Here is a 14,761-nt window from a genome sequence, read left to right as displayed (position 1 = left end):
CAGGTGGTCTCCCTATGTCAATAGGGATAAAGGAGATGGGCAAAAAGCCCTTGCTCTGGGAATGAGGCTCCCTCTGATTACAGCTCTGGGGAGTGAAAACCTTGGCAGCTTTCTGTCAGTCTGTGGTTGATGAAGTCACATGAAAAGGCAGCAATATAAAAAGTCAGTAATTCAACAAATGATATAATTTCTTAACTTTCTAAAAAAATTTTAAAATGACAACCTTAAAATTTTAAATTAGTGAATTAAAATATAAATTAAAATAAAAACTAAATCTGAAAGCCACCAACGTATAAGTAAATGTGAACGGTGGTAATGGCCGCGTGCCATAAGTGGCTAAGCCCTGATGGACACCTGCCCCTCTCCATGCATCTCTGCACTGGACCTTTCCTCTCAGGGAAGGCAAGAAGGAGAATAAGTTGGACTGATTTTCCTTCCCACCAAATACTCACAGGTTGAGAAGACCATGGCATCTTTAAGCTTGTTTCCCCATTCTTTCCGCCATGACACTTCCATACCTTCCTATTCTCATCACAATGTCCACCCTTTCTGCTCTCATTTTTGCCTGATGACTTTGCCTCATACATTAATTGTATAAATTCATACCAGACATGAACTCCTTCATCTCACCACCACCATATCAATGAACACTCTTTAAAGACATCTTTTACTTTAGACCATCTGTTAAACATGGGGATGTATCTCACAGTCTCTGGATTTCACCCCATCTCAACCTCAAAGATTTGAACCTTTCAGTTATTCTGTCTCATGCATTTTTAACTGTTTGCTTTCTCCAAACCATTTCCTTCAGCACACAAATATTTCCTTTTATCTCCAACTACAGATAACAGTCTCTTATGTCCCCTAGCCCCCTTCAGCAATCATGCTACTCTTACGCATACATGTGCAGCCAGACATTTTTTTAACAGTCGTCTATACTTGCCATCCTTAGTTTCTGACCTCTCATTCACGCCTTATACCATTCTAATATGGTTTCTACACCCACCATTTCCCCCAAACTTCTTTTGTCAGTGATAACTCTGTCACTTAATCTAATGAACATCTAGTGAATTAAGTCTCTCAAGTAGCCATTGATACAGCTGAGCACCTCCTCCTTCTTGAACCTGCCTCTTAATCCCTATGATGCCAAAAATGCTCCTGGGTTTCCTCCTACTTCACTTACCAATCCATTTCACTCTCATTTATTGGCCTCTCTCCCTCCTGCTAATATCTAAATGTAAGAATGTATCGGGGCTTGGTCCTAGATTCTCTTTTGCTTTTCCACACCTTTCATCCAAGTGATTTCATTGATTTCTTTGGCTTCAAATACAATCTATAGGCCAACAATTCCTAACCTTACAGCTTTAGTCCAGAACTCTCTTCTGAAATCCATACGTTTATGTCAAGTGCAGCCTTGACTCATTCACTTTGAGGTCTAAAAGAAATCTGAAACTTCTCATGTTTAAAACTGATCTGGGGAAACTCAATCTGATTTTGAGACTTAATATAAAACTACAGCAATTAAGTGAGTGAAACATCAGCAAAAAATATATAGATCAATGGATTCATACATTTCTGGCCACTTGATTTTTGACAAAGATACCAAGGCATCTCAAAGGTGAAAAAATAGTCTTCTCAGTAAAAGATATTGAAGCAGTTGTATATGTAAGATAATTCATCCATATATAAAGAAGATGAGCCTCAACCTGTACTTTACACTATATACAAAAATTAACTCAAAATAAGCCAAACACCTAAAATTGAGACCTAAAATTATAACATCTTCAGAAGTAAACATAGAAGAAAATCTCTATTACTCAGATTAGTCAAAGATTTCTTAGGTAGGACATTCAAAGCATAAATCATAACAGGTAAAAAGTGATAAATTGAATTTATTACAATTAAATACTTTTGCTTTTCTAAAGACAGAAAGAATGAAAAGTCAAAGAATGAATAAAAATATTTGCAAACCACATATCTGATAAAGGGCTAGTATCCAGAATATATAAAGAACTCTCACAAATCAATAATAAGAAAACAAACAACCCATTTTCATGAAGGGGAGAGGGAGCAAAAGATATGAACAGACATTTCACCAAAGTGAATACACAGCTGGCAAAAAAATACCTGAAAACATACTCAACATCCTTGGTCATTAAGGGAATTTTAATTAAAACCATAATGAGATACTTTATATACCTATTCAACTTACTAAAATAAATTTTTCTTTTAATCTGACATTACCAAGTTCTGGCAAGGCTGGAGAGCAACTGAACTCATACGTTGCTGGTGAGAATGCAAAACGTACAACTCCTTTGAAAAACAGGTTAGCAGTTTTCTTGTAAAAGAATTACAATCCGTCATCCCACTCCTCAGTACTTACCCAAGAGAAATGAGAACATTCCCATATAAGAATCTGTAGACAAATGTTTATATCAGCCTTTTTTTCCCAAAATTGCCAAAAACTAGAAACAATCCAAATGTCCCTCTACTGGGGACCAGATTAATTGTGTTGCATCCATACAAGGAATACAACTCGACAATAAAAGATTCAGTATACTGGCTAATGCAACCACACGGATGAATCTTAAATGCATTATGCTAAGTAGGTAAAAACAGACCTGAAAGGCTACATATTGTGTAATTTAATTTATATAACATTCTGAAAAAGACAAAATTTTAGGGACAGAAACTAGATCAGTGGCTGCTGGAGGTGGGGATAAAGTGAGGTGATTAATTACAAAGGGTATCAGGGAATTTTTTGAAATGACTGTGATGATGGTTTCATGACTATGTGTTTCTCAAAAATACCGAACTTTACTGTGTGTAAATTATAGCTCTATAAACATGATTTTTAAAAAACTAATTTAATGATCTTTTCCACATATATGCTTCTTCCTCAATTCTTTCCATCTTAGAAAAATGACATTATGGGGCACCCGGGTGGCTCCATCAGTTAAGCATCCAACTTTGGCTCAGGTCATGATCTCACAGTTGGTGAGTTCAAGCCCTGCCTGCATTGGTCTCTCTGCTGTCAGTTCAGAGCCCACTTTTGTTTTTTGTTTTTTGTTTTTTGTTTTTTTAATTTTTTTTTTAACATTTATTTATTTTTGAGACAGAGAGAGACAGAGTGTGAACAGGGGAGGGGCAGAGAGAGAGGGAGACACAGAATCTGAAACAGGCTCCAGGCTCTGAGCTGTCAGCACAGAGCCTGACGTAGGGCTTGAACTCACGGACCGTGAGATCATGACCTGAGCCGAAGTCGGATGCTTAACCAACTGAGCCACCCAGGTGCCACGAGAGCCCACTTTTGATTCTCTGCCTCCTTCTTTCTCTGCCCTTCCCCTGATCTCTCTTTCTCTCTCTCTTTCTCAAAAATAAATGAAAACATCAAAAACACTTTTTAAAAATAGCATCGCTCTCCACCCATTTTCTAAAGCCAGAAATCTGGCAAGGATGCTTGAAACTTCCTTTTCCTTTACCCCTCATCCATATATAATCCATCTCCAAATGCCACTGACTCTGCTTCCAGAATATATTGCAAACCCATCTTCTAATCTTCCTATCAAACTTTGCCCCTTGATACAAATCATCATCCCTTCTCACTTACACTGTTAAAATAGCTTTGCTGCTGGTCTCCCTGTTTCCATACTCGGGCTCCTCCAGCCCTATTCTTGTGTAACTCCAGAATGATGATTTTAAGTGAAAATTAAACCATGTCATTGCCATGCTTAAAACTTTTCAGTGGCTCCATTTCTAAACCCCATACCTTGGCCCTCAGCAAGCTGTATATGATCTAACATAACCAGTGTCGTCGTGAGGCACTCCCAGAACCCTCTTATCCCTCCCACCCACCCCACACCCACGGGCACACTGGCCTTCTTCCATCTGTTGAATAGTTCAGTTGTTTTGCTCCCTTAGCAACTTTGCACATACTGTTCCTTGTACCTGGACTCTTCTTCCTCTTGGCTCCTTTTTTAATGGCTAGTTCCCTCTCGTTCATAAAGTTTCAGCTTACATGTCATATCTTTAGAGAAGTCTTTATACATTTTATAATAGTTCACTCTTGGCATTCTCTTCCATAACACCCTGTTTTGCTCCTTTCCCAATTTATTATTATATATTTACAAATTTATTTTGCTAGTATTTATCTCCCCTATTAGAATATGATTTCTTCCTTTTTTGAAAGTTTATTCATTTATTTTGAGAGAGAGAGAGACAGATAGAGAGCAAACAGGGGAGGGGCAGAGAGAGAGGGATAGAGAGAATCCCAAGCAGGCGCTGCACTGTCAGTGTGGAGCCTGGCGCAGGGTTCGAACTCAGGAACCATGAGATCATGACGTGAGCCAAAACCAAGAGTTGCACGCTTAACCAACTGAGCCACCCAGGCGCTCCTGGAATATAGCTTCTTGAAGGCAGAAACTATTTTTTTCAGTTACTTAACACATTAATTGACACCTCATGAGAACTAAATAAATATTTGTTAAATAAATGTGTAAACTAATAAGGCTCCTATAATGAAAAAAGTAATGATTTCAATGTGATCATCACTAAATAACCTGGACCAACACATATAGTTATATAAATATATACATACTTACGCATTTTTAGGGCCCCCTGAATGAGGCTTATAAATGGGATGCCTACTACATTACCTAAAGTAGGTAAAGATCACTAAGTTTCAAAACCCGGGTGTGGAAGTGGATGACAACGTCAGCCACCCAGAAAGGCTTACCTCTCCAAACCAATTGCTTGGCACAGAGAATGGAACTAGGAGTTGTACAGAAGTGTAAAGCTGTGTGTCCACTTAAGGAGTAGCAATTCAGCTTTGCTCCACGGTCACAGAGGATTTTAACACAATCCAAGTTGGCCATTTCACAAGCCACGTGAAGGGGGGTTTTCCCATTGGGTCTACAGTTGATTGTAGCATTGTGGTCCAGTAACACCAGAAGACACTCCACATGACCAAACAAGACAGAGAGATGCAGGCCTGTTGCCCAGGAAGACTTTAATTTATAACTAGGCAGCCAATAACCTGAAAAAGAAGAGGGAGAAAGTTTCATTTCGTGGCCTAGGATTTTTCTCTGTTTTGTGAGGATTTTTGCAAGGTCTTTTACTTTGGTCACATCTATAAAATTGGGGGGAGTGATTCAGATGTTGTAAACTAGTAACTGATGGGTCTGCAAATAGAAACATACTTGGATGTACTTGAGTGGAACAGGCACTGGTGTGTCTCTCTGTTTCTACTATTCTCCATTATCTTGTTCTTTTATTTATTTTATCTTCCTGGCCCTTCAAGGCATTTGAGTTTGAGACCTCATTTACATGATTGCATTTTATTTTAAGTGGTGAGTTACATGAGACTCTTATTGTTTTAAGTCCCAATCATGTTCTTGAGTGATTCCAAAGCTGTTAGTTACAACCTTAAACTTTTTAACCTTACTTTACTGGTTGTTGTCAGTCTAAAATATGAATGTAGTTGGTGTCTTTAACAAATTTATCATGCCAAGCTTTTATTTGCCTGCCTGTTGGTTTATATAATTCCTCTTTCAAAGAAGAATTTAAGGCAACTCACAAAGTTTACACAATACCAGATTTTCTAACTATCTAGAAAACAAGGGCAAAGGGAAAAAATAAGGTAGGAAAATAAAAGTGATCAATGGGTAAGATAGGTACACAAAATATAAACTGTGTCCTATACACTAGAACCACATTGCAAATTTGCCTTTGAACTTCCTAGCAGCCAAAATAAATAGGAAAACATGATGTATTGCACAATTAACCATGCCCACAAGCTATACACAAATTAATTGCCCAGGAGAAGCATCGCTGTTCCTAGAACTGAGATCTTAGATAAATTTTTCCCATTAGTTGTTGGAAATGTTCTCTCTCTCTCTCCCCATCTCCCTCTCCCTCTCTCTCTGTCTCTCTGTCTCTCACATGTCTCACAAGCTATAACAAACTTAACTGTATATACCTTCTTTCAATGTCAATACATAGAACCATGGCATTAAGCCCACTACGAGTGGGTAATGGAAAATAGCTTCAGAAAGATAAAATATTGATGGCAGGGTGAAGATGTAGACATAACAGCTTAGAAGAAGCTCTAGGGCTGAAACAACAAAATATATTTTAACATGGGTAAAACAGAAGTTTGCTTTTAAGGTATAAAATTCCACCATGCAAGTACAAGGTAAGCGGAATATGGTTTAATGGTAATCTATTTGAGAAAAGACCTAGGGATTTGAGTTGACAGTATTCTCAAAAGGAACCAACAGTGGGATGGAGCTGCCAAAAAGCTAATACAACCCTAAGATACGTTAATAAAAGTGCAGTGCCCAAAACAAGAGAGGTAAAAGTGGTAATTTTTACTGGTTACATGAGGTCAGGATAAATCTAGACTATTGTGACTATTTTTGAGCACCAATGATGAGCACCAGGAGGGCACTCAGAGGATGATGACCACGTTACCAGTGGGCCTGGTGGTCAGGAATCAAAATACTCTCATTTAAGTGAGAAAAATTACACACATGCTACTTCTGGGTATTTATCCTACAAGTATAATCACTCATGTGTGAAATGCCCTATAGGGGCCACAGTATTGCACAACTTCCAAGGACACCATCTGTACTGAAATCTTTGTGAAAAGTACAAAGTTCTCAGGAGTTATAACCTGGCCAGTGGACAAGAATAGGCATCACACTACAGCATAGTTCTTAATGGTTAACAACTGGAAACAATCTCAATCCTCGTCAATATTTGGAGATTGTTTAAAAAATTATGGTGCACCCATATAATCGAATACTATACAGCTATTATAAAGAAGAGAGCAGTTCTGTGTATACTGGAAAATGGTATATCTTTGGAATGGATATGGAAAAATCTCAAGATATATTATTGAGCAAGAGAAGCAGGGACTGACCAGTGCACTTAATATGCTATCATATGTGAAAATATTTATCAACACCTAGAACAAGAAACTGGTTATAGTGGTGGCCTCCAAGAACTGGGGGCTAGGGGACAAGGACATAGATTTATGTGTCTTTGGATGCCCCCTTTGAGCTTTTAAACTCAGTACGTTGTGCTTGTATAACTATTTGTAAAAATAAGTAAAATTAAAATAAACTATTGCCCCCTGTTTGTAGGGGAAAAGATAATTTAGTTTAAAAGGCCATTTATAGGGGTGCCTGGGTGGCTCAGTCGGTTGAGCATCCGACTTTGGCTCAGGTCATGATCTCACAGCTCGTGAGTTGGAGCCCCACATCGGGCTCTGTGCTGACAGCTCGGAGCCTGGAGCTTGCTTCAGATTCTGTGCCTCCCTCTCTCTCTGCCCCAACCCACTCACATTCTGTCTCTGCCTCTCTCAAAAATAAATAAACATTTAAAATAAATAAATAAATAATTAAAGGCCATTTATAGGGATGTACACAATACCAATTAATCATGAGATAACGAATGAACCCAACCTGAAGTTTGTTTTTCTGTAGCCTACTCTCCAACCTAGACACACACACACACACACACACACACACACACACATCCCTTTTTCATTCCATTAGAATTCTACGGCCATTTTGCTCCCCATCGCTCTCAGCTCTTCCCTTATCCAAATCTGCTCTTTAAAAGGAAATCCAAAGTTAATTCATACTAAAGTCTAATGAACTGAGGATTTTTTAAAGTGTGACCCTCTTAGGATTATCTGAATTTATGTAGGAATCTGTATTCAACTAATCGAACTGAGTGCTAAGATACTAATTTGAGATTCCAGACGCTGAGAAGGGAAGTTATTTGTTGATATGGACTTTTCTCTGGCAGAGACAATTAGTATCACAGGTACTGCCAGAGACAATTAGTATCATAGGTACTCTGGGGCTGTGGGATTGTCATTCCTGTGCCTGTAGTGTGTGTGTGTGTGTGTGTGTGTGTGTGTGTGTGTGTAAACAGGCACTCACACTACATGTGTACGTGTATGTACCCATTTATACATTTCTATTTAGCTATGTACGTTGAATCTGTGTTCTGAGCAGAGTTTTCAGGCTATACAGTATGCAACCTGCTTTTGATCATGAATGAATAGCAACAATACCCAATACCTAATCAGTCATTGTAATGCTCAAATCTCCTCAACAAGCAATTTGCAAAGCTAGTCTCTTCTAACTGCCTTGGAAAGAAGCTGGTTCCAGATCTGGAAACCAGAGTATGTTTTGCCTGCTGATTAGCAGCAAAGATTTGGCAGCTCTGTGCACCAACTGATTGGAAACTCGTGCCTGCTTCTGCAATGGGAAGAAAAATGATCTCGGAAAGGAAGCAGTAGAGAGCTGATTAAGAAAACACCATTTTGATGTAAAATCAAAGAAAACACCGAATGTTAGCACTGGAGGGAAGATTATCCAGTCCAAGCCTTTCATTTTCCAGATGAGAAAACTGCCACTTTTTCAGCCTGCTAGAGCCATAAGTCGCCCACTTCAGTCCAAGCTAATGGACTCAGGATATCTGCAATGCAGCGTTTCCATCTGTCTTTGTCTTTGTGGAAGCAGAATAGGTTTAGCGCCAAGCCTGCTTCACAAATCACGAGGAGGGAAAGAAGGTCCTGAATGCATCTATAATATGCCACAGCTCTGATATGGAAATGCATTTGCTTGTTGATGTTTTCTTATTCTTCCTGGATTCCCAGTAGCACCTAGAGAGTCTATCCTGCCCATTTATTATATGAATCTGTCATCCTTAGCCTCTCAGCCCCTTTCATCTGCATGTCCTTTGCTCATAATCATTAACCAGTAAATCAGCCCCGGAGACAGCTGGGTTTTGGGATTCAGCCCACCACCTGGGTGAACTTGTGCTTATAACTCCCCTCTCCTAGATGGAAACGTGTGTAGGTGGTTGGCAACAAGACACTGTCGCGGTGCCCGTAGAAACTGAACAGAGAAATAGGAAGGGGGCAGATTGTCAGATACAGATCAGGGCCGATATACTGAAGAATATCTTGAAGCCATGTTGCAGAACTTTTTGGTGATGCTATGTGTGTGGGGAAAGGGGGGTGGATTCTGGATAATTCAACCCCCGGCATAGCAGGAAAGCCTTCTGTAGAGAAAGGAAAAGCCCATAGCAAGAGGCCACCCACATACACTCACACCTTAAAATAGGGCTGCAGTCACGGGGCGCCTTGTACCAAGGAGCAAGAGTGTCCTTTCCATCACACCTACCCTCTCTGAGGACCAAACCTGAAGTAAAGCCATCCTTGAAAACCACGGTGATGCAGCACATATTAACATTCTTGTGTTGATACTGAAATGCCAAGATATCAGAATTTGTCCTCTAAAATGTAACCAGCAACAGTAGCAGCATAACAGAAATACAGTTAACTAATTGGGTATATTCATTTTTTATACTCAGCCTTCTTTCCAGGGCAGAATTGTCCCAGGGCTTCAGAACCTAGCATGTGATTGATTCTTAGCATTTATCTTTCAAAGAGCCCCCCTACACTCACCTCTGCAGATGCCAGGCTGCTCTCTGTGTGCTCAGATGGGCACAAAGTGCAGGAATGGAGTAGAACCTGGCACAGAGCCCCCAAGTGGGAGGGTGAGGAAGCTGCTGCCTCCCACTAACCTGAGCCACTCACGCTTCCCCCCCGCCCCCCCACAGGTCTGCAGTCTGTGTAGCCATGGCTCTAAGAGCTCTTCTTGAGCCAAGTGTTTAAATGAGAAGAGAACAGACCACAGATCCTCCCTCCTATGCAAAAACCCCACAGAGACTCTCAAATACAAGCCATGCCCATGTGGATTTATAGTATCTACAGTTACTTTTCACCTTCCCCAGACCATGACACATAATCTGTTTATATAATTTCCCCTTCATAACATCGTAGATTATCAGCATGCAGGGGATTTAGAGAAGGTCCTGACAAAGCCTCCACTTTACAAATAAGAATAAGATTAAGTAGCATAAAGGGCTCACGCCTGTATAACTGGTACTGACAGATCTGCTCAAACCCCGGGCTCCCCCAAATCTTTAAATAGCCACGGGTGATCTGACGGCTACACGCATTTCACTTCTCAACCAATAGCACCTGTAGGCAAAAGTTCTAAAGGGATTTTAGAAGTTTCACCCCTACAAAAATATGCAGAGTAATCTTGTGTGTGTGTGTGTGTGTGTTTACTTTAAATGTGAAACCGAAGAGAGATGCCTGAGTAGCCGAGTGGAAAGCCCCCAGCTCAGGAAATATGGTAAGGAGAAAAGTGTTTGGGCCGTTTTTGGAAGAAGGAATCGATTCCGCTCTGTGTTTAGGGGGGATGTATACATCTCTGGTAAACTTTCAGCTACTCCTGGGTTCTGCAACAGTTATCAGCTATAACGTTATCTGAGTTCAAAGAACCCTACGCATGAGAAGCTTCTGTTATTACAGCCAAAGTTTGGACACACTGCTAGTGGCGGGATTAGCAGACATTTGCTCTGCCTGTGTCCATGTATTTACACAGTCCTGAAGGATTATAGACTGACGCACAATTCTTGACTATTTTTTTAATAGCTAATGTTTTCAGGATAAATCTCAGAACTCCCCCAGCAAAGAAAAACAAAGTCAGCTTGAAATGCAAAATTTAAAAGAAAAACGTTTGAACGTTCAGGGAGGGATAAGAACCCTAAGATGGTAATAGGAAAGTAGGAGAGTGAATTTCTGGCAAAGAAGAACATGAGGTGATAAAGAGTCTGTTCATTAAGAGAGTGGAAGTGAGAGCTTTTGAGATATTTGGGAGGAAGTTGTGACTTAGTAAAGTAGATAGAGTACCTGCCAGAAAGTTTTCCTGTGAAATCATTCATTGGTTATTTTAATTAAAAATATGACTACCAACCGAAGTAGCTGCTGCTGTGGGCCATAAATGAAGTGCTTAGAGTGCATTACACTGATTAATAAAAGGACTCTGATTAACCTTGCTGACGAGGGAATTTCACACCCAAGAGATAAGTATGATATTCTGCCTGTATCATTAACACGCCAAGGCTCATACATCGGAAAGAGAATCGAAATATGTAGTTGGAAAAAGCTTTGAAAACAGCTTTATGGATGTTGGCGTTTCCAGGGCAGAGAACACTGGTGAGAACCAATAGGAATTAGCTCCGGGTTTTCTTACAGATCCTGCTTTCACTCTGGATCCTGGGCGCTTGGCTCTAGGAAACTTTGTATCACGGAAAACCCTTGACCTCGCAGCTCCTTGTATGGGGCACTTCAAAAGTTGGGCGTGTATTTAACGTTTCTTCACGTCATTCCCATCTTAAAGCAGTCGTCTGGTAGAAGGAATTTCGCTTGCCTGTTTTTGCTTTAAAGACACATGTCTCTGCTATGCTCCTGGAGTTATCCCAAATGCCAACCAGAATGTTTTTGATGTTTGCTTTACAAAGTGTGAGGCAGATGTTTTTGGGTTTTTTCCCAATCAGTAAAAACATGATTTTATCTGAAGATTTGATCATGAAGTTTAACATAACTTTAAAAAACAAAACATGATCTCTCTAACTTTAAGAATCATTCTTAGGTACTGGGTCTGGGCGGGCCCCACAGCTTGAACCTGAGCTCTGGGATTTTGTTCTCTGTTGCTAGAGATGAGGAAGCAGAAGTGAATTTCCAGATGCTTTGTTCTGCCTTCCTCACAAAATCCACATTTTACATTTGCTTCCATTAGTGTGCCAATTGGATTGTGGATTTGGGGAAGCAATGTTTGGACCCCAAGTTGATTTCCTTGCCAACAGACTTCTGAGTTGTCTTTTCCAAAAATTATAAACTGACTTGTCTACTAGCTTAGACATACCATATTTAGGGGGAAAAGTGTGGTCGCTTTCTGAAATTCCATGAAAAATGCTGTATGTCCTAAAAGAAGTAAAAATGGTTGGGGATAAATTGTACCCCTGTTGATATGCTGCAGGACAATGAAATATTGAATGTGGGTTATATTATTAATCATACAAGCAAATTTAAAGGTAGCATGGTATCTTTCATAAGTTTGAAACATTGTCTTGTTTAATAAGCCACAAAATAACCAAAACCTGAAGATTCCCACACTAAAAGTAAACAGGTAGTGTTTCTGTTTCCACATCTTAATGCTGGCTATATAGGTTTGTTTATTTTGTGAAAATTAATCATGCTGTACACTTATGATCTGTACACTTTTCTGTGCAGAGCCTTTCAAGAGTGCTTGAAAAAAATAACTAGTGAAGAGCAATCCAATAGCATTCAATGTCCAAAAAGTCTGCTATGATTTAATAAAGTCTCACAAAGTTTAATCCAGCCACTTAGGTCGACTTTGCTTGGCTAGCAACTAAGATTCTATTTATCACTTCCATTCCTGACTGAAATATTAAAAGGTTTGATAATTAGGCTAGAAGACATGTGAAAATGTGAAAAAAATAAGTTAGAAGAAGCTTTGAAGAAAGATAAGACTTTAATCTGGGTGTAAGATTGAAAAGATAGATTCTTATACCCATACATGTATTTTCTATACATACAAACGTGTGCGCATGCCCACATACACACAGTTCCTGTATAAACCCTGAAGATATGACCACATATCCTATTGTTTCTGTGCATACATTCATCTGGCATGCATAAGAATCAAACTCTTCTTTTTTCCTTTCCCAGAGGGTGTAATCTGCTGTTTCCCTAATTGAAAGGCATATTCTGCGGTCCTAACACTATGAAAACACCTGTTAGCACGAATGAATATTTAGCTCTATGAAGACCACGGGAGTCGGGTCATATTGACAGAAAAGATTTAAAAATGCATCTTCTTCTGATTCAGGGGTGATGACACCATTGGAAGCAAAAGAAACGACACCCTTCTTCCCTCGAACCTGCCCTAAAATGCCCTTTCTCACAACCTCAGAACCCTGGGCAATCCATGCAGTTTGGCATGTTTAGGAGATGGGAAAAGGCAGTCTTTACAGCTCAGTGTCACATAAATTATGCCGACTTGGACCTCAGTTATTTTACATGAGCACCAGTATGAGCTTAAAACATACCTTAAAAATGTATTTAGCATTCGGATAGTCTTTCACCGAACAAATCCATAAGGTGAAAGTAATCTGATTACATGGGACACACTCCTTCTTTCTAACAGAGCCCAATCAACTACTTAAAAAACAAAACAAAACAAAACAAAAAACAAAAAACCAACCAGACCTCTTTGTTATCTTCTAGCTAAAATAGCAATGTCAATTTATGATAAAGCCCTTCAGTAGGAGTCACCAACACAGTAACTGGCCTCCACTATTATATCCTTCCTTCAGAACTAACAACCAGAGTATGGTAAATAAATGTGAAAACATATACCATTAACATTGTTTCTGAACATTGGTGGCACTGATGATTTGTATGCAAATGAAGAGTACTTTCCACCTGAAAAAAGAACCGCTATTTCTCTGCAAATGCTGATCTTATCGTCTCTTTTGTTTAAACAGAAGTGATGGAGAACGTGGTGTTTGCTTGTAGTCTGCTCACCAGATGGCCTCGCTACTCAAGTTCCCCCATTAACTAGCTGATTTGGGAAATCAGAATCTGCACACTTCTAATTCATTTCTGATTTCCTAAGCGTGGATTCAAGAAAATCCCCAGATAAAAAAAAATTCAGTTCTCATTTTTGTTATCCTTAGTTCTTTAAAAGGCAGGTATTCTGTATGGAGAATATCTACAATTTTGATCTATTCTTGTAGCCAAGGAAAAAAAGTTAACTTTTTGGTGTTTCTGGTTTCAGATTTTTGCCTGAACTAAAAACTCATTGACATGTTGAGGACCAAAAAGGTGCCTCAAGGCAGAGCCTTCCCCATTCAGTAACCCTCCAAATGGGGGCAAAATCCTCTTTTTCATCCAGATAGATACAGAAATGATATATCTTTAAGTGGTTGTATTAATAGACAGTTAGCAGTCACACTGGATTAGATTTTAGCAGTCTGTTTAGCCATAATCTGGAGATGTTTTCTTTATTCTATATCATTAGAGGCAGAAGAAAAGTTAGAAACAAAAACAAAGTACATTAATAAATATAATTGTTCACGATTTCAAATTCCAGACACAAGGATAGAAAAGGAACAGAACAGAAAAGAAAAGAAAGAAAGAAAAACATATTTATACCACCCATGATGGTGTCTAGTTAAAAAAGAGAAAAGATTAAATCAGAAATATTTTTAAAATACATACTTAAACCCCAAGAGCTACTGGTTTAGAGTGGGTGACTGACACTGCATTTAAAACAAATCCGTTTTCTATCAATTTTACACTTACACCTATAGTTTTTACCTTGTTTATAAGATGCCAAAACCATATTCTCATCTTCAACTTCAAAAACTGTGTCCACATCTATTTGCCTTTGGATTAAAATGGCCTTCAATTTTCCGAAGTCATTTGACTTTAGAGCCTCAAGGAAATTTCTCTTAACTAACTTGGCAGCTGCAGATTTAGTGACAGGGGTGTTGGTGCCCTCCATCCTTCCTCTCCCTCTGGAAGCTTTGTTGTGATTTATCAGGAGAATAGCACCAAGCAAACAGGCACAAGCGAGAGCCCACAAACTGTCGGCTAATTTTATCCCAAAGTTATGCTGATCCGTTCTATTTATATAGGGATCATTTCAAACTTCAAAATATCCTTCTTGGCTGTCACTCCCTTTTCAGGTCTTTTAAACTGGTTCTATACTAACTGATTCATTGAATAATATATTGTGTCAATATCAAGGAAAACCCTCACAACACACTTTGGAGAACGAAATGTCAGTATTATTTCTTC

At 39.2% G+C, this 14,761-nt stretch overlaps 1 protein-coding gene across 1 annotated transcript in view; it reads right to left on the bottom strand.

Annotated features, from left to right (window-relative positions):
• ASB4 (ankyrin repeat and SOCS box containing 4) overlaps positions 1 to 14,520 on the bottom strand; it is a 60,194-nt gene extending 45,674 nt beyond the window's left edge. The window contains exons 1-2 of the mRNA XM_049641490.1: positions 14,279 to 14,520; positions 4,736 to 5,035 (exon numbers count right to left, since the gene is read on the bottom strand). Of these exons, the coding sequence (XP_049497447.1) occupies positions 4,736 to 5,035; positions 14,279 to 14,465 (487 nt within the window). The 5' untranslated portion in view covers positions 14,466 to 14,520. The remainder of the gene's footprint in view (positions 1 to 4,735; positions 5,036 to 14,278) is intronic.
• Positions 14,521 to 14,761: the final 241 nt, after the last annotated feature.

Source organism: Panthera uncia, chromosome A2, assembly GCF_023721935.1.
Source record: "Panthera uncia isolate 11264 chromosome A2, Puncia_PCG_1.0, whole genome shotgun sequence".
NCBI lineage: Eukaryota > Metazoa > Chordata > Mammalia > Carnivora > Felidae > Panthera > Panthera uncia.
Note: the sequence above shows the minus strand (reverse complement) of the source record. Positions and strands in the feature narration are given on the sequence as shown.